Raw genomic sequence first — 22747 nt, forward strand, 5'->3', positions numbered from 1 at the left:
CTTGAAACAAACAAGATGTTTCTTTGTAAATATCATGAGCACAAACAAGGTGTTCCCTTCTCTCTGGTTAATAGCTCCTCCATAATATTTCTCTACATCTGGGGTATCTGTGAGCCTAGTAGCTATTAAAGGGGAACACCCCCTAACATTTTGGAGCTAGGGAGCCAGGTTTATTTTTTTCTGTTTTTTACTGTCTTATCTGTTTCCTTGGGATGGGTAGGAGCCTGACTCTGGGGCCTTTGGGGTCCTTGGTTTATGGGAGCCCACAGATTCCTGGAAGCCTGACTCTGGGCCTCTCCCTTATCTTTCCCTGCCTAGTCCCATCTGCCCCTAACTTGTTCCTACATCCTTCCTCCCCTTGGAATAGTAACCCGAACTGCCGTTAGGGAATGGGATGATGACCGCTCTGGCTGCTTCAGGCTGAAAAGGGGTGGCATGAGGGGGGGAACGGAGGCAGTCAGAGTATTCTCAGGGTCAGTCGAGAAGTCTACAGTATGGCTCCCAAGTGATGTTGGAAGGCTTGAAGCTACATAGGCACCGGCAAACAGAAAAAGACAAAATTCAACAATTATTTCTATAAGTAATAATTTCTATGAGCATCTCAAATATTGACCCATTTCCAAACCAATCAAATAACCCTGGGGAGACACTGATTTTGTGCAGTTGAGCTTGAATGTCATTTATTGTGAGACCTTATGAGAATTGTTTATATTAAAACAGCACATATGTAGAAACTCTTACAACCTAAGTGATGTTGAAGTAGTAAGTAATCAATAGTGGCCCAATTCTCTGGAAGTCCTGCCCTAACTTCACTTAGTTCTTGATTTAGGGCATCTACACTTAAGATGTGTCATTCAGAGTTCTGCTGAGTAAGCAGTTTGTTGGATCTCACGGTGTAAGACTTTTCCTAGTGCTGGGAGAGCCACAAGGGAGAGGGCTAAGTCTGCTGTTTCCCCATCTGATGTGAGAACCACAGTATCGTCACAGTCGGGGAGTAGATGAGGCAAGAATTCGTTGGTAACGGGTGATAATCCCAGCTTGCCTACAGCACATAATCCCAAAAAATTTTTAGGAATGTTGTAACAGGCCATATCAGTGCAAAACAAGGCCCATCCTCTTGGTAGGTGTTAAGTATGCTTTAGATGTTTCAGGGACTGTACTACAGGGAAGAATCTTGAAGCTGAGTAGCAAGACTTGTGGTGAGTCATATAACTTTTGGCCTGATGGCACTCATGCCTATTAGACTATTAAAAAGGAAACTTTATGGGAGATAATGCAAAAGGATTAACATAAAACAAGTATTAGGCCCTAATTATGTAAATGTAAGGAATGTAAATTATATTACATTCCTTACATAAGATCTTCAATTATCAATTTTGTTGAATAGATCAGTGGATATCTTTATTCTTTTAATTGGTCACAAATGCCCCCTATTAATTGGAACACCTTGTGGGAGTTAACTGTAATGTTAAAACAACACATGTGAGGAAGCTCCTCACACAAGAAATGGTATAGCAATAGTAGATAGTCAATAGTGGTGCAGTTCTTGAGAAGTCCCTCTCTAACTTGACTTAATTCTTCCTTGAGTGTATCCAGTGCCTGGGAAGTATTATTTAGAGTCCTGCTCTGCAAGCACACTGTTTTGCTTATTTTATATTGCAGTCCTTACATAAGTCCTACAAGTCCCATAGTGAGCCTTGAGGTTCTTTTTGCCATGAGAGCCATTGTATGCTTGGCTATAGCCCTTGTTTGCGATTGTACCTCAGCAGAGGTGGCTTCTAGGATAAACATGACTAAGGGATAAAACAATCAAGAAGCCCTCTTAGTTTGAGATCTAGCCTGAACAGTATTATAATTAAAAGGAATCACTAGCAAGTATGAGAAAACTTATCAAGGAATAAGGGCATCCCCAAGTACATCATCCAATCCAATCATAAAGTGGGGTCCATCCATTATCTTCACAAGTCCATAGTTAACCCCATGCAGTGGGGTACACTCTGGCTTTAAAGGAGCAATTTTATCATCCCAGCCATATAGAATTGGTCAAAGTGCTAGTTGTGGGATGCCTGGGTGGCTGAGTGGTTAAGCATCTGCCTTCAGCCCAGGGCATGATCCCGAGATCCAGGGATCAAGTTCCGCATCAGGCTCCCTGCACGGAGCCTGCTTCTCCCTCTGCCTATGTCTCTGCCTCTCTCTCTCTCTCTCTCGATCTCTCTGTGTCTCTCATAAATAAATAAATAAAATCTTTAAAGTTATTAAAAAAAAAACAAAGTGCTAGTTGTATATACAATGGCTGGGGAATTCCATTTTTTGTTGTTTAAAATCAGACACTCATGGGATCCTGTTATTATCCCCATAAAATGAAAAGCAAAAAGATTATCTATACTTGGGCATCCCAGGTGGCTCAGCAGTTTAGCACCGCCTTCAGCCCAGGGCATAATCCTGGAGACCCGGGATCAGGTCCCATGTGAGGCTTCCTCTATGGAGTCTGCTTCTCCCTCTGCCTGTGTCTCTGCCCCTCTCTCTCTGTCTCTCATGAATAAATAAATAAAATCTTTAAAAAAAAATTGTACTTGAGCTATTGTATAGAGAGAGAAAAGCTATTTCTCTGAAGTTTATTTCAAGTAGTCTAGCTTAGGCAAAAAATATTCATTTAAAATGATCAGAGCTATAATTTAACATCCACAAAGATGTGTTATTGAAAGTTTCTCTTGGGATCCCTGGGTGGTGCAGCGGTTTGGCGCCTGCCTTTGGCCCAGGGCGCGATCCTGGAGACCCGGGATCGGATTCCACGTTGGGCTCCTGGTGCATGGAGCCTGCTTCTCCCTCTGCCTATGTCTCTGCCTCTGTGTGTGTGTGTGTGACTATCATAAAAAATAAAGAAAATAAAATTCAGATTATTTTTAAAAAATCTGAAAGTTTCTCTCTATAATAACCCTCATTTTTAATCAAAGGTAACCGCATCAGGACTGACTTGTCTGCAAAACAAGTCCAGTTTTAACAAATTTGGCCTAATTACTTACATAAGCTCAGCAAGAATAATGATTGATCATATAGATCTTTTATTTATTTTTAAAAAGATATTATTTATTTATTCATGAGAGACACAGGCAGAGGGAGAAGCAGGCTCCATGCAGGGAGCCTGATGTGGGACTCGATTCCAGGACTCCAGTATCACACTGTGGACCGAAGGCAGGTGCTCCAACCACTGAGCCACCCAGGTGTCCCAATCATATAGATCTTTTAGAATCTACTTTGTTGGAACTTCGATGTGGGACTCAATCTCTGGACCCAGGATCATTCCCTGAGCCAAAGGCAGATGCTCAACCACTGAGGCACCCAGACATCCCTGTTAGAACTTTCTGTAGCCCCCTAGGCCAGAAGCCAAGCCAAGCCAACTGCTTGCCATCAGACATGCCTACAATACCTGTAGGTTTGGGCAGATTCCTCTTCACAGGTCCCCAGAGTATCCTGAGGTTCCTGCACCTGCCAAGGAGTGACATTCTTTACTCACTTGGTGAGGCTGCTGGGAACTCCACAAGCAAGGTATCAGGCCAACACTTCCAAGTGGCTTTTGTGGCTCCATATTTTATGAAGTCAACCTTAGTTCCTTAAAGCTGTTTAGTCATATCTAAGTATATGCATGTCTCAAAATTCCAGTCAAAGCCTTGGTAAAATAACCAATATTTCCAATGGTGTCCTGTTACAAGAACAGATTCTTGTTGGACTTGTGCAAATAATTATAATTGCCATGGAAGAATGCTTATTGAGACACCTTTTGAACGTTTGAAGAGGGTTAAGTAGAGAGAAAAGTTAATGCTTTATTTTGTCTACAAATGAATACTTTTTTACATTTCTGATAAGTCATAGATATCTTAGGTTTTCCTAACCTGGGAGTGCAAACATTAGAGAAACAGCAGTGTTTCAAACAAGTGTTAAAAAACTATAATCTTTTTGGCTTATTTAGTCCCCCGTTACTATTTTTTTTTTTAAGATTTTGTTTATTTATTCATGAGAGCCAGAGAGCCAGAGGCACAGGCAGATAGGGAGAAGCCGGCTCCATGCAGGGAGCCAGTCGCAGGACTTGATCCCGGGTCTCCAGGATCAGGCCCTGGGCTGAAGGTGGTGCTAATCCGCTGAGCCACCCAGGCTGCCCCCCTGTTACTATTCTTTTTTTTTAGAGATTTTATTTATTTATTCATGAGAGACACAGAGAGAGAGAGGCAGAGACACAGGCAGAGGGAGAAGCAGGCTCCTTGCAGGGAGCCTGAGGTGGAACTCGATCCTGGGTCTCTAGGATCACACCCTGGACTGAAAGTGGCACTAGACCGCTGAGCCACCGGGCTGCCCGCTATTCTTAATTTGAATGAAACTTTAGTTAGTTCTGGAGATTTTTATCAATTTCAGCTTTGATCTTAAAGAAATTAAAACTTGTAATTGTCCTAAAGATCTTTTATATGGGGTGGCCCTGGTGGCTCAGCGGTTTAGCGCCGCTTTCCGCCCAGGGCATGATCCTGGGGACCTGGGATCGAGTCCCGCGACAGGCTTCTTGCATGGAGCCTGCTTCTCCCTCTGCCTGTGTCTCTGCCTCTCTCTCTCTCTCTGTGACTATCATAAATAAATTAAAAAAAAAAAATCCATTCATTTCAATCTTAGTTCCATCCTGACCACACCTAAAATTCCTTTCCAAAGATTTCTCTCACAAACCTTCTACAACTTTAATTATTTACTTATTTATTTTTAAAGATTTTATTTATTTATTCATGAGAGACACAGAGACAGAGAGAGGCAGAAACACAGGCGGAGGAAGAAGCAGGCTCCATGCAGGAAGCCTGACATGGGACTCAATCCTAGGTCTCCAGGATCACACCCTAGGCCGAAGGCAGTGCTAAACCGCTGAGCCTTCCAGGCTGCCCTACAACTTTCTTTTACATGCAGATTTTGTCCCAAGCCATTTCTTTTCAAACAACCAGCATTATTTAGAACAAAATTACCTTCCTTTACCTTTCACAAAAATGCATTTCCATTCTTGTATCTTTCTTACATACTTCCACCCTTTCTATATACAGTTTTCCTTATTCTCCATCAGTCTTTTTTTTTAAAGATTTTATTGATTGATTGATTTATTCATGAGAGACACACACAGAGAGAGGCAGAGACATAGAGGGAGAAGCAGGCTTCCCATAGGGAGCCCAACGTGGGACTGGATCCCTGCACCTAGGATCATGCCCTGGGCGAAAGGCAGATGCTCAACCACTGAGCCACCCACACTTCCTTATTCTCCATCAGTCTTAATTACATTTAGTAGAATTTTTCACTCTTAGAAACCTTAGTCTCGGGATCCCTGGGTGGCGCAGCGGTTTGGCGCCTGCCTTTGGCCCAGGGCACGATCCTGGAGACCTGGGATCGAATCCCACGTCGGGCTCCCGGTGCATGGAGCCTGCTTCTCCCTCTGCCTGTGTCTATGCCTCTCTCTCTCTCTCACTGTGTGCCTATCATAAATAAATTTTAAAAAATTAAAAAAAAAAAAGAAACCTTAGTCTCCAGTGAAAACTAAGTAGTAACAACTGTGAACCGTTATACCAAAACTCTATAGATGGTAAATTTATGGATCTATTTTTTAAAGGATTTTTATTTTTTTTTAATATTTTATTTTATTTACTCATGAGAAATACAGAGCGAGAGAGAGAGAGAGAGAGGCAGAGGGAGAAGCAGGCTCCACACAGGGAGCCCGTCGCGGGACTCGATTGCAGGTCTCCAGGATCGGGTCTCCAGGATCAGGCCTTGGGCTGCAGGCAACACTAAACCGCTGCGCCACCGGGGCTGCCCCAATTTATGGATCTATTAAGCACAAAGCATGTTTACCAACAGACTCAAATATCCTTAGTTTCGGGATCCCTGGGTGGCTCAGCGGTTTGGCGCCTGCCTTTGGCCCAGGGCGTGATCCTGGAGTCCCAGGATCGAGTCCGGTGTTGGGCTCCCAGCATGGAGCCTGCTTCTCCCTCTGCCTGTGTCTCTGCCTCTCTCTCTCTCTCTCTCTCTCTCTCTCTGTGTGTGTCTATCATGAATAAATAAATAAAATCTTAAAAAAAAATCTTTAAAAAAAATCCTTAGTTTCTCTGCAATAAGAAGTCAAAAGCACAAACCTATGTTTAGTAATTAATGTGCTGGTATTATATCCTATTTGGAAAAGATCTAAGTGTCCAATGAATTCAATCTCAGTTACTATCCAAGCAAAACTTTAAAGTTGTAGTTTACCAAAAACTACAGGGCAGCCCTTTGAAAGGGCAGCCCAGGTGGCTCGGCGGTTTAGTGCCGCCTTCAGCCCAGGGCGTGATCCTGGAGACCCGGGATCAAGTCCCACAGCATGGAGCCTGCTTCTCCCTCTGCCTGTGTCTCTGCCTCTCTCTCTCCCTCCTCTCTCTGTGTTTCTCATGAATAAATAAATAAAATCTTTAAAAAAAAAAAAACTTTGAAAGCTATCTTAATAATTACCTATTAAAACTTTAAGACAGAAGATAAACCATTTTAAGTCATCTTTTTGCTAACAAATTGCAACAGATAACCCAAGCTTATTTGACCTTTGGCAAACCTTGATAGAATAAAAGTTACACGTCTATCTTAAATCTACAAACTTTAGTTTAAATACTGAATAACGGGAAGCCTGGGTGGCTCAGTGGTTGAGCATCTGCCTTTGGCTCAGGGCATGATCCCGGGTCCGGGAATCAAGTCCCGCATCAGGCTCCCCGTGTGGAGCCTGCTTCTCTCTCTACCTGTGTCTCTGCCTGTCTCTCTCATAAACAAACAAACCAACACATACATATGTACATACTGAATATGTTTCACCTGGGTCCCCTTTTTAAAAGTCACTTTGTGGGATCCCTGGGTGGCGCAGCGGTTTGGCGCCTGCCTTTGGCCCAGGGTGCGATCCTGGAGACCCGGGATCGAATCCCACGTCGGGCTCCCGGTGCATGGAGCCTGCTTCTCCCTCTGCCTGTGTCTCTGCCTCTCTCTCTCTCTCACTGTGTGCCTATCATAACTAAAAAAAAAAAAAAAAAAAAAAAGTCACTTTGTTCCCCATTTGTCAATTTTTATTTGAGACACTGGTGGGGAAATCTGAAGTGAGCCGAGTATGCAGGCAGCACCCAAGGTGGTTCAGAAACAGGATCAGAGGCAAAGTTCAGCCAGAGGCTGAGAAAAAGGATTCCCAATGCTAAAGGTCATCCACTTGGACAGGTGAGCTAACGCCATGTTCTTCCACCAATGAGTGGAATGAGGCAGTCCCTGTTAGGCCAGAGAAGACAGGGAATTTCCCCGAAACAAAAAGCGTAGGCAGCTGCTTGGGAATATTCCTGAAAGTCTCCGTCCTGAGGTAGACTAATCACCGTTGGCTCCAATTATAATCATTAACCTGGGAAACGAATGAGGGAGAAACTCCTGTTCTCTGCAGATCTAACTGGTAGATCCCAATGAGGCCGTGCAGAGCTACAGGAAATCAGTCCTTTCCTAAATTTTGTAATCCAAATAGTTTCCAGTGGGTTAAAAGGCACACCAAGGGAAAGTCCTTGGGAACTTTAGAAGAGACAGTGCCTTGCTGTAAGAGTCACACGTTATTTTACCTTGCCTTGAAGAATCTGCTGACTTTAACCCATGGAAAACACTAGAACAGTTTTACAAGGGGGAAAATACTCAATTCTGCAGTACTAGAGAAGTCCCCAAGGAGGATGGTTTGTTTCCCACACCGTGATCCTGATAGGAGTCTCTTGCCCCATATCTGTCCTTCTAAGCGTCAGTGGGTCAAAGTTTTTCCCAATTTTTCAGAATGCAATCCAGAGGCGTCTCTGCTGAGGATGGTTGGTTTCTCATCTCGATCTCTTACTCTGTATCTGTTATAGAGAGGTTGACTACGAAGGTGTCCCTACAAGTCAGCTCTTGCCTAAACCAAGGCGTCCTTCATTCGCTGCCTACCCAAGGTGATAAAGTGGCCTAACATCTTGGGATCAGGAGGGATCGGGCCAGTGGGAGTAGTCACTCTTACCCGCCTCCTCTGGGTTTCCCTGAAAAAAAGGGACCTAATCATAGAGCTTAAAGAGGTTAATAATTTAAATATTTTATTTATTTACTCATGAGACAGAGAGAGAGAGAGGTAGAGGAAGAAGCAGGCTCCATGCAGGGAGCCAGACGCGGGACTCCATCCTGGGTCTCCAGGATCACGCCCTGGGCTGAAGGCGGCGCTAAACCGCTGAGCCATCCAGGCTGCCCAAAATAGTGATATTCCTTTTAGAAGACTGAGAAAGCAAGCGAAACACCCAGGATCTCTCAGCGGGAAGCATGTGCTGCTTGTGGATGAGGCTTCCTTGGGGTGTGACACCCTTCCCCCCCCCCCCCCAGGCCAGTTTCCATCCTTTTTTTTTTTTTTTTTTGGTTTCTACCCTTTTATGTGTTTCGGAGACCCCAAGGCCACCAGTGGTAGCCCAAGGGTAGGTTCAGAGCGCTGGATTGCCAGTCCTTGGGTGAGCCCTCCAGATGAAGTTTCGGCTAGCAGGGAATCCTATAAATGACCTTATTCTTCAGAGGTCTCTTGCAAGAGCCCTCATCTTTGGTCATAAATTTGCTTGCATTCCTAGCCCCATGGAGCCTGATTAGTCAGGCCAATTTCAGTTATTTCCCCGCCTCACTCTTGAGGCCTTTCTGTTCCAATACCCGAGGTTCCATTTGCAAGCATAGCCCTATCAGAAGCAAAACCCCTGAGTCAGGGGAAAAGCCAATTCAGAGGTCAAAAAACGGAAAGTGGAATTGGTTAGGGTTAGGCCAACATTCTCTTTCTTTAGGGAAGGGGGATTGACTAAATTTTTCTCCAAAAGCCTGTCACCTGAGTCTTAAGACCAACAGCCGCACTATTCGCCTTTAACTGCCTGACAGGTGCCCGGTTCTGCTGTTTGTTACAAAAGGTTACCCGAAGGAGAGACATCTTCCAGAAAATAAAGGATAGAGTCCACATTTACTCACCCTTTGATGGGAGGTCCCAGGTTTTGGCACCAAAATGATACGGGAGAGCTTGGTTCTTATGGAGTTGAACGAATCTCCAGGACAACAGAGGGAGCAAAGCCATAGAGGTTTATTAAGCAAGATAGAAAACTCTCAAAAGTGAGAGGGGTCCTGACAGGGTTGCCACTAAGGGCTTTTATGTTTTGTTTTGTTTTTGTTTTTTTAAGATTTTATTTATTCACAAGAGACACACAGAGAAAGGCAGAGACATAAGAAGAGGGAGCAGAAGCAGGCTCCATGCGGGGAGCCCCATGCGGAACTCGATCCTGGGACTCCGGGATCACACCTTGAGCCAAAGGCAGAGGTGCAACCACTAAGCCACGCGGGTGTCCCTATGGTCTGTCTTTTATAGGGAACTGACCAGGAACTTGGTAAATTTCTTATCCATATCAGGGTGGACTTGTATATATCATGTCTTTATTTAGAACAAACATGGTGGACTTGTAACAACAAGATGTTTCTTTGTAAACATCATAAGCACAAACAAGTGTTCCCTTCTCTCTGGTTAAGAGCTCCTCCATATTTCTCTACATCTGGGGTTTCTGTGAGCCTAGTAGCCATTAAAGGGGAACACCCCCTAACATTTTGGAACTAGGGAGCCAGGATTTTTTGGTTTTTTTACGGTCTTACCTGTTTCCTTCGGATGGGTAGGAGCCTCTGGGGCCTTTTGGTGTCCTTGGGGTTTATGGGAACCCACAGATTCCTGGAAGCCTGACTCTAGACCTTTCCCTTATCTTTTCCTACCTAGCCCTGTCTGCTCCTAACTTGTTCCTACATCAATATCATGCAATTGTGAATCACTGAATACAAAGTTTTATATAAACATTTAGGGATGGAGCATATGTTCAGGGAAAAAAGGATACCCTGTTGGGACCCCTCTCTCTCACTTTTGAGAGTTTTCTCTGAAGTGCTATTATCTGCTTAATAAACCTCTATCGTTTTGATGTCCATTTTGAATTTTAAAGTTTTCACCGAAAGAACTATGGCAAGCATATCTTCTTTTGTGTACCAATCATGTGACCTGGGCAAGTCCCTCAAGACTTCCAGAGACGGATCTCTTCCTACGTAAGAATGGCGATACTACAGAACGCGGCTGCTGTGGAGAGTAAACGGGATGGAGGTCTAGAAAGGTGCCCGGCCCGGGAGAGGGGAGCAGGGTGCGGCGTTCCTTCCCCTGCCCTCGAGCGCACGGCTTCCCGCACCTGGGGAGAGCTCCCAAATACCAGCTCCAGGCTGGCCACCTAACTGGGCGTGGGAAGCGACCTAAGCGCCAGGCTTTCCCGCAACGCCAGCTCCTGCCGCAGGGCGGCCGCTGTCCCCACCCCTTCCCGGCGGCCTCAGGGGGCTGCGCGAACTTCGAAACCTAACTGCGCCGGACGGGGTGGGGTGGGCATTGGGCAGGATCCCCGGCGGGGCGGGGCGGGGCGGGGCGGGGCGTCCCTCCGGGCCGGCTCCACCCGGCGCATGCGCAGACAGCGACCTCCGCCGTCAGCGGGAGAGCCATCGCTTCCCACGCCCACCGCGGGAACCGCAGCTCAGAGTCCCCGCGCGTCAGGACGCAGCGCGCGCCGGCGGCCGCCAGGGGGCGGGGCTTGGCGAGGAGCGACGGGTCTTGGCGCCAATCGCTGGGCTGCTCCCGCCTTCGGGCTCGATTTGAAATTCCGCGGAGGGCTAACGGCTCGGAGCCCCGGCTTGGAGCGGGACTGTGGTGCGTGTGCGAGGTTGCTGCGCTCAGCTCCGCGTGGAGGAGGTCTGGGGCCTCGACGGTCGGCTGCTGGGAGCGTCCGCCATGAGGAGGAGGTGCGGGTTGCAGGAGGGTCGAGGGAGCGACGCCTGGCCCGGGAGCGGGGGGCCCCGAGGCGGCCCCGGGGCGCGGGGGCGTACGTGAACGGGCGTCGAGTGCAGCCGGGGCGCGGCCGGCGGGGCTGGGTGGCGCTGAGCTGGCGCAGGTGCGAGGGGCCCCGACGCGGCAGGGCAAGGCCTGCAGTGCCCCGGGCCCGGCGGGGGCCCCCCACACCCCGACGCCCGGGAGGCCCCGACGCTCCAAGTGTCCGCGAGCCCCGCCCGCCCGCCCGCCTGCCTCCCTCTCAGATGCTGCCTCTCGGCTCGGCACCGGCGCAGCCGCTCTTGGTGGGCCGCTCCCTCGCCTCTCTTTAAATAACGCCGTCAGGTCGTTGATCCGCGTGTCCTCCGCGGGGTGGGCTGCCGCGCCAACGTCCCCGACTTGGACAGGGAGCCGGGTTCCCTTGGGAGTCCAGAAACTCCACTGAGGAGTCACTCGCCACGCCGAATGTCCGCTGTCTCTTCACCGGTCTCTGCTCCGTTTTTCCCTCCGTAGCACTTACTGCCCTTTACTGGAAGGTTTGCTTATTTGTCACTTTTTTTGTTGTTATTAGTGTGCAAACTCCAAAAGGACAGAGATGTCACTTTTCTAAAATAATAATACCAAGGGTATAGGGCTTTTGTGTGGAGAGTGGTGAAGACGTTAGCCCTACTTTCTGAAAGCGGTGGGTGAGGCACTGAGATGATTCATTACTGGTTGGTAGTTACTGGTCAGGCTGATCATTCTGTGGCTGTAGAAGCTGCTGCTGCTTCCCTAATTTCGAATTCTCATCGTTCTTTTTCAGGTGGCTTGCCTTCCAGAGAATGGAAAATGAGTACAAATCATGGTACCATTGTAAAAACAGCCAGGGTTTTTTGTTTTGTTTTTAAAGGTTTTATTAATTTATTCATGAGAGACGCAGAGAGAGGGACAGAGACAGGCCGAGGGAGAAGCAGGCTCCATGCAGGGAGCTCCATGCGGGACTCGATCCCGGATCTCCAGGATCACGACCTGAGCCAAAGGCAGATGCTCAACCACTGAGCCACTCAGGTGGCCCAACAGCCAGGGTTTTAAAATTAATGTCAGTAACTGCTGTAATTTATTTATTTTTAAAATTTTGTTTATTCATGAAAGACACAGAGAGGCAGAGACACAGGCAGAAGGAGAAGCAGGCTCCACGTAGGGAACCCCACGCGGGATTCGTTCGGGGTCCCCAGGATCACACCCTGGGCTGAAGGCAGCGCTAAACCGCTGAGCCACCAGGGCTGCCTAGTAGCTGCTGTTATTTCTATTAAAAAAAAAAAAAAAAAAAAGCACATAATCTGCAGTTTGTTTTGGTTTGTGACTTAATTGAAAAACTTAGATATGTTTACTAATTAAGTTAGCTAAATTAGGAGCACCTGTGGTACCTGGGTCCTGGGATCAAGGGATACAACAGACTCCTTGCAGGAAGCCTGCTTCTCCCTCTGCCAATCTCTTGTTTCTCCTCTCTCTCACTCTCTCTCTCCCTCTCTGTGTCTCTTATGAATAAATTAAAATACAAACTTAAAAAAAATTAGCCAAATTACTTTTTACAGAATTAAATGACATGAGATTTGTAGATCTCGGGTCCAATTAAAACCAAAAACCAGGGATCCCTGGGTGGCGCAGCGGTTTGGCGCCTGCCTTTGGCCCAGGGCGCGATCCTGGAGACCCGGGATCGAGTCCCACGTCGGGCTCCCGGTGCATGGAGCCTGCTTCTCCCTCTGCCTGTGTCTCTGCCTCTCTCTCTCTCTCTGTGACTATCATGAATAAATAAATAAAATCTTTAAAAAAAAAAAAAAAAAAAAAAAAAACCAAAAACCAATTATCTGTACAGCAAATGGACCACTAACCTCCAGTGGATAGGTGGGCCACTAACTAAAAGCACTCTGCAGATAGTTGTTAAAATGAAAAGGTTAACCACCCCTTGGATTCTGTTACTTGAACAAATCTTAATGGGCCAGTTGGAAGATGGGTGTTTGGAATTAATAAATCTTCTAGTTCTCCAGTAGTTTTCAGAGAATTAAAAGACGTTTCACCCTTGACATTTATTCTGATTCTTGTATCATCCTGATACCTCTTTCTTTCATTCCTAAGATTAGCCTTAGCCTTAACTTTCAAAAGACAATTTGACTCTTCCCCAGCTCTACTGCCACCACCCTGGTCCAGGTCACCACCATTATCTCTTGTGTTCCACTGGCCTTTTTTTTTTTTTTTTTTTTTAAATTTATGATAGTCACACACAGAGAGAGAGAGGCAGAGACATAGGCAGAGGGAGAAGCAAGCTCTATGCACCGGGAGCCCGACGTGGGATTTGATCCCAGGTCTCCAGGATCGCGTCCTGGGCCAAAGGCAGGCGCCAAACCGCTGCGCCACCCAGAGATCCCCTCCACTGGCCTTTTAACTGGTCTTCCTGCTTCTGCCTTGGCCTCCTGAAGCTTATTGTCAACACAGGAGCCACAAAGCTCCATGCCCTATCTTCTATTCAAAATCCTCCAGTGAGTTCATATTTTAGTGTAAAAGCCTCTACCTTTTTCAAAGGCCTCTGGAGTCCTAACTGTACTGTACTCTAGTCATACTAGAGTCCTTGCTCTTTATGGAACCTACCAGGCACCATCCTACCTCAGGCATTGGCATTTGCTGTTTCCTCTACCTAGATCTCTCTTGCCCCACATGTTCCATGGCTTGATTCCTTGCCTCCTTAGGCCTTTGCTCAGAGATCACCCCAGGGAGGCCTTTCCTGACCAATCTTTTAAAAACTGCAACTCCCCTTTCCTATACCTTAGTACCCCTTTCACTACTTGATTTCTCTCCATAGCGCTTACTATGATTTAATATAAGATTTGCTTATTTATCACTGTTGTTACTAGAATGTAAACTCCAAAAGGGCAAAGATGTCAGTGCAGAATCCCCAACACTTAAAGGTATCTTACATATAATGAACTTTCATGTAGTTTTTTTTTTTTTCTAAGATTTTATTTATTTGACAGAGCCAGAGAGCATAACGGATGGGGGATGGCAGAGGGAGGAGGAGAAGCAGGCTCCCCATTTAGCAGGGAGCCCCATGCAGAGCTTCATTCCAGGATCATTACCTGAGCCAAAGGCAGACGCCCCTCTAGTATTTTTTTTGAATTTTTATTTATTTATGATAGTCACAGAGAAAGAGAGAGAGAGAGGCAGAGACACAGGCAGAGGGAGAAGCAGGCTCCATGCACCAGGAGCCCGATGTGGGATTCGATCCCAGGTCTCCAGGATCGCTCCCTGGGCCAAAGGCAGGTGCTAAACCGCTGCACCACCCAGGGATCCCCCCTCTAGTATTTTTTTAATGAATAATGTAATGTTTCAAAAAAGTTGTAGGATACCTCCGTGCATTTTCTATGAATAATGCTCTTGGTGCAATTATATACTGCCTATAGATTCAGGTAATTTCCTAAAAGGTACATACAAATTTGAGATTTTAGGTGACGCCTGGGGGCTCAGTGGTTGAGGGTCTGCCTTTGGCTCTGGTTGTGATCCTGGGGGTCCTGGGATTGAGTCCCACATCCAGCTCCCTGCAGGGAGCCTGCTTCTCCTGCCTATGTCTCTGCCTTTCTCTGTCTCTCATGAATAAGTAAATAAAATCTTTTTTTAAAAAAATGGAGATTTGGGGCACCTCGGTGGCTTAGTGGTTGAGCATCTGCCTTGGGCTCTGGTCGTGATCCCGGGATCTAGTCCCACATCAGGCTCCCCACAGGGAGCCTGTTTCTCCCTCTGCCTGTGTCTCTGCCTCTCTCTCTCTCTCTCTCTCTCTGTCTCTCATGAATAAATAAATCTTTAAAAAAAAAAAGATTAAAAAAATGGAGATTTTTGTTCTTATAATGTATCACCAGGAAGCTGAAGATAGTTAAAAAATAGCTCCCACAAAGGACACAGATATAAAAAGGTATAATTTTTCCAGTCTCAAGAATCTGTCACTGGACTGGAAAAGATCTCAAATGGCCTTTTTTTTTTTTTAAAGATTTATTTTTATTTATTTATTTATGATAGAGAGGCAGAGACGCAGGCAGAGGGAGAAGCAGGTTCCATGCCAGGAGCCTGATGCGGGACTTGATCCCGGGACTCCCAGGATCGCGCCCTGGGCCAAAGACAGGCGCGAAACCGCTGAGCCACCCAGGGATCCCCTCAAAAGGTCTTTTAAATGATTTCTTACCTTTCGCGTAGCATACAATTTGATGGATTTTAGTATATTCGTAGAGTTGTATAGTTATCACCACAGTCAGTTTTAGAATGTTTTTATCATCCCTTCCAAAACCCCACACCCATTAAAAGGTCAGTCCCTTTTCCCACCTTCTTCCGTCTTCACACCCCAGTCCACACAACGGCTAATCTATGTCTGTTTCTATAGATTTGCCTATTCTGGATATTTCATATGAATGGAATCCTATGATAATGTCATTTGCGATTGGCTTCTTTCACTTGGCATAATGTTTTCCAGGTTTATTGCCAGATAAGATTCCATTGGATAGGTATATCACATTTACCTTATTCATTAGTTGATGGCTATTTGGGGTTGTTTCTACATTTTGTCTATCGTAGAAATGCTGCTATGAATATTTGTATGTGAGTTTTGTGTGGGCATGTTTTCATTTTTCTTGGGTAAATACCTAGGAATGGAATTTCTGTGTTAAATGGTAACTGTTCAATTGAGGAACTGCTAGACTGTTTTCCAAGGATATTTGCACCATTTTGTGTTTCCCACCAGCAGTGTATGTAGGCTTCTGTTTTCTCCACATCCTTGTCAATACTTGTTGCTGTCTTTTCTTTTAACATTGTTTTTTAATTATAGTCATCTTGGTGCCTGGGAAGTGGTATCTCTTTGTGATTTTGATTTGCATTTCACCAGTGGCTAGTGATGTTGAGTGTGTTTTCACATGCTTATTGGCCATTATAGATCTTCTTTGGAGAAATGTCTATTCAGATTGTTTTCCCATTGTGTTAGTTTTTTATTGTGTATAAAAATGATCACTTTACCCTCTTGAAGGTTCTACAGGGCTAGGCAGCACTGCTTCTAAATCTATTTGTCAGTATGTGAGAGCTTATAAACCGAAGGTAGCTGGAAGTAAGTCATAATGAGCCTTTGTCAGGAACTTAAGGCCATTCCTTTTACATTTATTGAATAATCACTGTGCATTAGGGTCTAGTAAAACGAAGATGGATAAGATCTGGCAGTCCTTGCCCTTGAGTCTATGATCTACAGTGTGGATGGGGGCAGTGATGGAGGAAATGATGATGAGGAATCCATGGCTGTCCAGAGAAGGCGATGGCAGGTGGAAGGTAATGTATAGAAGCATGGCAGCATGGACAACTGAGTTCAGCAGTTGGTTGAGTGAGAGGCCTGTCCGGGGAATGCTCAAAAGTTGAGTTGGCTGGAGTATTAGGGAGTGAGGGGTGAGAGATTAAGAGACAAACCTGGAAAGAGGTTTTATTCTAATTTAACTTAATTTATTTGAGAGAGAGCACTAGAGAGAGAGCAAGCACGAGTGGGGGGTAAGTGAAAAGGGAGAAGCAGGCTCCCTGCTGAGCAAGAAGCTTGATGTGGGACTGGATCCCAGGACCCCAGAATCATGACCTGAGCTGAAGGCAGTTGCTTAACCGATTAAGCCACCCAGGCTCCCCAGGAGAGATTTTTAGAAAGCCTTTCCTTTGAAGATGGTTGAACTGTTTCCTGAGGGCAATGGGAAACTTTGAAGGGAGTAATTTAGCAGAGGCCTGATTGGATTTTGTTTTCCAGAGAACCTATCTGTCCTGTGGAGATTGGCTAGGGTAGAGTGGGCCAATTAGACTAGAAGAGACTATAGAGCAGTCCCTGAAATAGTGACCCTCAGAGCAGTGCCCCAGGCTGGTGTGGTTTAACACTAGGGTTTGCATTCAGATGGACTATGACCACAGATTAGGTCTTGTAGGTTATTTTTAATAAAATACAAAGATTAGGATTTTGATTTATGCATTCTTTTTGTCTTAAAAATTGGAGTGCCTGGGGAAGCTCTGTGGTTGAACTTTAATTGAGATTAGAACAAAAGTTAATTGAAATTAAATACCTTTTTTTTTTTTTTTTTTAAGTTTTTATGTGTTCATGAGAGAGGCAGAGACACAGGCAGAGGGAAAAGCAGGCTCCATGCAAGGAGCCCAGTGTGGGACTCGAACCCGGGAATTTGGCTTCACGCCCTGAGCCAAAGGCAGATGCTCAACCACCGAGCCACCTAGGTGTACCTAAATAAATGCCTTAACTACCTGTTAACATTTCTTCGGTGTCTCTGTCTTTGGAGGGTCTTTCGGAGGTCTTCTGGTCGTTCTGTGTCGGTTGTCGAGGGGTGTGCTGGGAGTTTCGGGCTTTCTGTATGTCTTTCTTTCTCCTTTTTATGGGTCCTTCTTCCTTTCTTCCTTTCTTCCTTTCTTTCCTTTCTTCTTTCCTTTCTTTCCTTTCTTTCCTTCTTTCCTTCCTTCTTTTTTAAGATTTTATTCATGAGAGACAGAGAGGCAGAGACCCAGACAGAGGGAAAAGGAGGCTCCATGCAGAGAGTGTGACGTGGGACTCAATCCAGGGTCTCCAAGATCACACCCTGGGCTGAAGGCGGCACTAAACTGCTGAGCCACCTGGGCTGCCCCCCTTAACATTTCTAAAATGGAGTACAGTAGATTCTTTAAAAACACTTTGTTATCTGGGTATTGATATTGGCCATCTAGTATAGGCAACTGGTGTTTGTGCCAAAACTTCATCTAGGACAGGCAACCTTTAAATTGGGACTTTTTGGCTAGAGAAATGTCTTAGATATGAAAATATTAAAACGTATGAAGAAACTGCTGTTGTTGGAGATCTAGGCTGGTGGCTCATTGAACCTCCAAATAGACCCTGAGGCACAAAGGAGGCCAATGAGAGCTTCTAGTCCCCTCACAAGAAGAGCTTAAGTGATTTGTTTTAGGCCTCACTGCTGACTGGTGGCAAAGCATATCCACATTCTAGTTTCTCTGGTGCCAGAGCAGTGTCCTTGTTATCCATTTGTATCTATGAAAGGAGAGAAAATTTCTGTTCTGTGAGTGTTATGTGAAGCAGACTAATAGTTATCATTTTTAAAGTAAACTTTTTTAAAGATAAAATACAAGGTGCCCAGTTAAATTTGCATTTCAGATAAAAATGTTTTAAAACTTTTTGTAATTGAAGAATAACGTACAGAAAAGTGCATAAATCTAAGTGCAAAACTCAGTAGATTTTCAGTCAGCACACACCTATGTAATCAGTGCTCCTTTTGGCCCTGTCCAGTTACCACCTCCGAAGACAATGGCGACCACTACCCTGACTTCTGAAAGCATACCTTAGTTTTGCCTGTTTTGAATTTTACATACATGGAATCACACAGGGATTGTGATTTTGGTTTTCATTTCACCAGTGGCTAGTGATGTTGAGTGTGTTTTCACATGCTTATTGGCTATTATATATATTCTTTGGAGAAATGTCTTTTTTTTTTTTTTTTTTTAGATTTTATTTATTTATTCATGAGAGACAACACAGAGAGAGAGAGAGAGGGAGAGAGAGAGGCAGAGACACAGGCAGGCTCCATGCAGGGAGCCCAACATGGGACTTGATCCCTGGTCTCCAGGATCACGCCCCGGGCTGAAGGCATCACTAAACCGCTGAGCCACCAGGGCTGCCCGAAATGTCTATTCTTGATGCTCATCTTGCTTTTTTCATCCAAACTATATTTCCCTTTCTTCCTCAAATTTTTTTGTTTTTCCATGTTTTGTTTTACCTTCTTTTTTTTTTTTTTTTTTTTTTAAGGTTTTATTTGATAGAATGCACGAGCAAGCAGGAGGGAGGGGCAGAGGGAGGGGTGAATCTTAAGCAGGCTCAGTTCCAAGTCGGGAGCCCGAGGCAAGGCTTGATCTCACAACCTGGAGATCTAGCTGAAAATCAAGTGTCAGACACCCAACTGACTGAGTCACTCTGGCGGCCCCTTACCTCTCTCTCTCTTTTTTTTTTTAAGATTAAGGTATAATTTATATACAGTAAAATTGACTCATTTTACTTGTACTGTTGAATTTTGTTTTTTATGTTCAGTTAGGTAATCACTAAGAACTAGGACCATTCTATCACCCTAAAAACGTTTGCTTGGGCCTTTTTGCAGTTGATCTTCTGCTCTGACCCCACGCTTACTTTCACTATAGTTTTGTTTTCCTAGAATGTCATAAAATGGAATCATAGTATGTAATCTTTTTGGACTTGACTTTTTTCATTTGGCATAGTTCAGCATAATGTTTCTGAGATTGATCCATGTTGTGTATTCATTGCTGTGTTACTCCATTGTAGGAATGTACTGTCTGTTCTGTTGATGTACATCGGTTGTTTCTACCCTTTTTTTTTTTTTTAAGATTTTATTTGAGATCGAGTGAGAGAGAGAGCACGAGTAATGGGAGAGGCAGAGGGAAAAGGAGAACTAGGCTCTCCCCTGAGCTTGGGAGCCCAACATGGGGCTCAATCCCAGGACCCTGAGATCATTACCTGAGCCAAAGGCAGATTTGTTTAACCGACAGAGCCACCCAGGCACCCCTGGGTTGTTTATACTCCTATGCTATTATGAGTAGTGCTGCTCTGATCATTCCTGTGCATGTCTTTTTTTTTTTTTTTTATTCATAAGAGACACACTGAGAGAGAGAGAGAGAGAGGCAGAGACACAGGCAGAGGGAGAAGCAGGCTCCATGCAGGGAGCCCGATGTGGGACTCGATCCCAGGACTCCAGGATCACACCCTGGACCGAAGGCAGGCACCAAACCGCTGAGCCACCCAGGGATCTCCCTTGTGCATGTCTTTACTGCATACATGTACGTTTCTGCTGGACTTGCATGTAGAAGTGGAACTGCCAGGCCCAGCTTTAGTGGAAGCTGCCAGCAATTTTTAAAGTGGTTGTACCAGTTTACACTCCAGACCAATAGTATATGAAAGTTCTCATTTTTGGATCCTCGTCAACACTTGATGTTTGTCTTATAATTTTAGCCACTCTGTAAGTCAGTAATTGTAACTTAAGAACAACAAAATTTGCAGGATGCCTGGGTGGCTCAGCGGTTGAGCCTCTGCCTTTGCCCCAGAGCGTGATCCTGGAGTCCCGGGATTGAGTCCCACATCGGGCACCCTGCAGGGAGCCTGCTTCTCTCTCTGCCTATATCTCTGTTTCTCTCTGTGTCTCTCATGAATAAATAAATAAAAATCTTAAAAAAAAACAAAAAATTGTAGTAAAATGCCAGTTTTATAGGAGCTTTTCACAAAGCAAGCTCTTGTGTTAGGTGAGCGCTTATTTTGTCTGGTTTATCTTTCCTTTTTAACTAATCTCTACACCTCGCCTGGGGCTGGAACTCACTGTCCTGAGATCCAGAGTCCTGTGCTCTCCTGACTAATCCAACCAGAAACAACCTGTCTGGTTTTTCTTTTATCATTCTGTATTGTGCTATCATAGGTAGAATTGTTGATAAATCCCAGCTTCTGAGTATCATGGAGACTGAATTTCTGGGGTATCTGAGTGGCTCAGTTGGTTGAGCATCTTACCTTTGATCTCAGCTCAGGCCTCGATCCTGGGGTCATGGATTCAAGCCCCATGCTGGGCATAGAGCCTACTTTAAAAAAAAAAAATTTGAATTTCTACAACATAAGGTGATGGTGAATTTTGCTTTGCCAATGTTGTGTTTAGGAGAACAGTGATTAAAGTTGAATGCTTGTTTTCAATTTGTTTTAGCCTGAGGCCACTGAGAAACTAGTATGTTTAGTTTCTATAAATCCTCCTTTTATTCTGGAGGCAGTGGCTGATGTTACTGGCTTCTCTTTTGCTTTTCAGTGAGGTGCTGGCGGAGGAGTCGATAGTATGTCTCCAGAAAGCTCTGAATCACCTTCGGGAAATCTGGGAATTAATTGGGATTCCAGAGGACCAGCGGTTACAAAGAACTGAGGTTGTAAAGAAGCATATCAAGGTGAGTTGAGTAGTACTGGTCTCTTTCCTGTGGGACAGTAGTATGGATACTGATGTCTCATTGGAGATAGTTGTAAACAGACACTAGGATGTCACAGGCTCTTCCTGTTTGTTTTTTCAAAGATTTTATTTATTTGACAGAGCACAAGTGGGGAGCCTGGCCGGCAGAGGGAGAGGGAGAGGGAGAAGCAGGGAGCCCAACATGGGACTCAATCCCAGGACCCCAGACCATGACCTGAGCTGAAGGCAGATGTTTAACCAACTGAGCTACCCAGGCTCAAAACCATCTGGTTTTGTTTCTGTTTAAGTTCATTCTTTTCTCTTTTCTTTTCTTTTTTTTTCTTTTCCTTTCTTTCCCTCCCTCCCTCCCTCCCTTCTTTCCTTGTTTTATTTATTCATGAGAGACACACAGAGAGAGGCAGAGACAGGTAGAGGGAGAAGCAGTCTCCCAGTGGGAAGACTCTCCCAGTCTTCCCATAGAAGAGATCCTGATGCAGGACTCAATCCCAGGATCCTGACCTGAGCCAAAGGCTTCGATACACAACCACTGAGCCACCCAGGCACCCCAACCCCTCTCCGTTTAAGTCCTTTCTTAAGAATTTGAAATTATGAAAGTTGGTTTGGGTTTTTTTCCCCTTTGGCCCCATACTTTTATGGGACTGTTTTCTCTCCCGTAGGATCTCCTGGATATGATGATTGCTGAAGAGGAAAGCCTGAAGGAAAGGCTCATCAAAAGCATATCCGTCTGTCAAAAAGAGCTCAATACCCTGTGCAGTGAGTTACACGTTGAACCATTTCAGGTATGTGGTGGGGCCTCTGGCTCCTGCTTGGGTCTGATATTTAGGAAGGAACTCTGACTTGGGGGTGCAGGTGAAAAGTTTCCTTATAGAGTTCTGGCCATAAAAAGTGGGGAGAATATACCACCTAGTTAGTTCCAGCAGAGTAACTTTCACTTCTGTAAAGAGTTGCCCTCTTGAGAGATGGAGCCACTAATAAGTGTTGCAATGCTTTGATTAAAAAGAAGCTTCTTTGGGGCACCTGGATGGCTTGGTAGTTGAGCATCTGCCTTTGGCTTGAATTGTGGTCCCTGGGTCCTGGGATCGAGTCCTGCATCGGGTTTCCTGTGGGGAGCCTGCTTTTCCCTCTGTCTGTGTCTGCCTCTCTGTATCTCTCATGAGTAAATAAGTAAAAACTTAAAAAACAATAAAAAAATAAGCTTCTTAAAATTTTTTAACTTTAAGGAAAACCTAGGTACAGATGGTACTATGCTATTCTTTCTCTGAAAGAAAATGAAAAGCATTACCTAGGAAGCAAAAGTGCCTAGTGATACAAGGGAAAGTTGCCAAAAAGCCTGCCTTTTTGGGTTTTTTCATACCCAGTTAGTTGCATACTACTGAACCAGCCAAACTGGCTACTTGAGAAGAAATATCTCAAAAGCTGGAGTGTCTAGAGACTGTAGTTAGATTCCAAGCATGCATGACTATCTGTGTACCAGGCTAAGAGGTTGGTATTTTGTGGTCCAGCACAAGGCAAGGCTGGAATGAGGATGCCAGCAAGGATGAAATGAGTAACAGGATAGAGGTCCAAAACGTGTCCCTGGTTAGAACCAGTAACACTAGTGTTGGGATCATAAAAATGAAAAACAGTGTGGAGCTTGGGGAAGTGATTAGAATAGCTGTGACTGCAGGGCCTCATGGCTCTAAGATTCTTGAGTCCCTCTCCCTGTTACAGGAAGAGCTGCCCAGGTATCTAGATGGAGTCAGCCTGGGAGGGAGGCCACGTTCGTTCGTTCGTTCATTCATTCATTCATTCATTCATCCGATTTTACTTATTTATTAGAGCATGAGTTGGGGGTTAGGGGTAGAGG

General features: G+C 45.2%; 1 protein-coding gene and 1 long non-coding RNA gene across 9 annotated transcripts in view; one reads left to right on the forward strand and one right to left on the reverse strand.

The window, feature by feature from the left end:
- Nucleotides 1-10446, reverse strand: LOC119871209. Its single transcript, XR_005357082.1, has 3 exons — nt 9679-10446; nt 9010-9083; nt 1-526 (listed from the first exon to the last, which is right to left on the reverse strand). It is a non-coding gene; the product is annotated as an uncharacterized LOC119871209 (long non-coding RNA).
- The window catches only part of PRC1 (protein regulator of cytokinesis 1), a 26782-nt gene continuing 14142 nt past the window's right edge, over nt 10108-22747 (forward strand). For 5 of the 8 annotated variants that reach the window (XM_038532865.1, XM_038532866.1, XM_038532869.1 and 2 more), the window contains exons 1-3: nt 10108-10178; nt 20749-20881; nt 21558-21680. In XM_038532865.1, the coding sequence (XP_038388793.1) occupies nt 10120-10178; nt 20749-20881; nt 21558-21680 (315 nt within the window). In that variant the 5' untranslated portion in view covers nt 10108-10119. Of the gene's footprint in view, nt 10179-10710; nt 10849-11679; nt 11718-16070; nt 16205-20748; nt 20882-21557; nt 21681-22747 lie in introns of those variants that run through there. The other 3 variants (XM_038532871.1, XM_038532868.1, XM_038532870.1) reach the window with 3 other exon arrangements.

The sequence above is a fragment of the Canis lupus genome, chromosome 3, assembly GCF_011100685.1.
Source record: "Canis lupus familiaris isolate Mischka breed German Shepherd chromosome 3, alternate assembly UU_Cfam_GSD_1.0, whole genome shotgun sequence".
Lineage (NCBI taxonomy): Eukaryota > Metazoa > Chordata > Mammalia > Carnivora > Canidae > Canis > Canis lupus.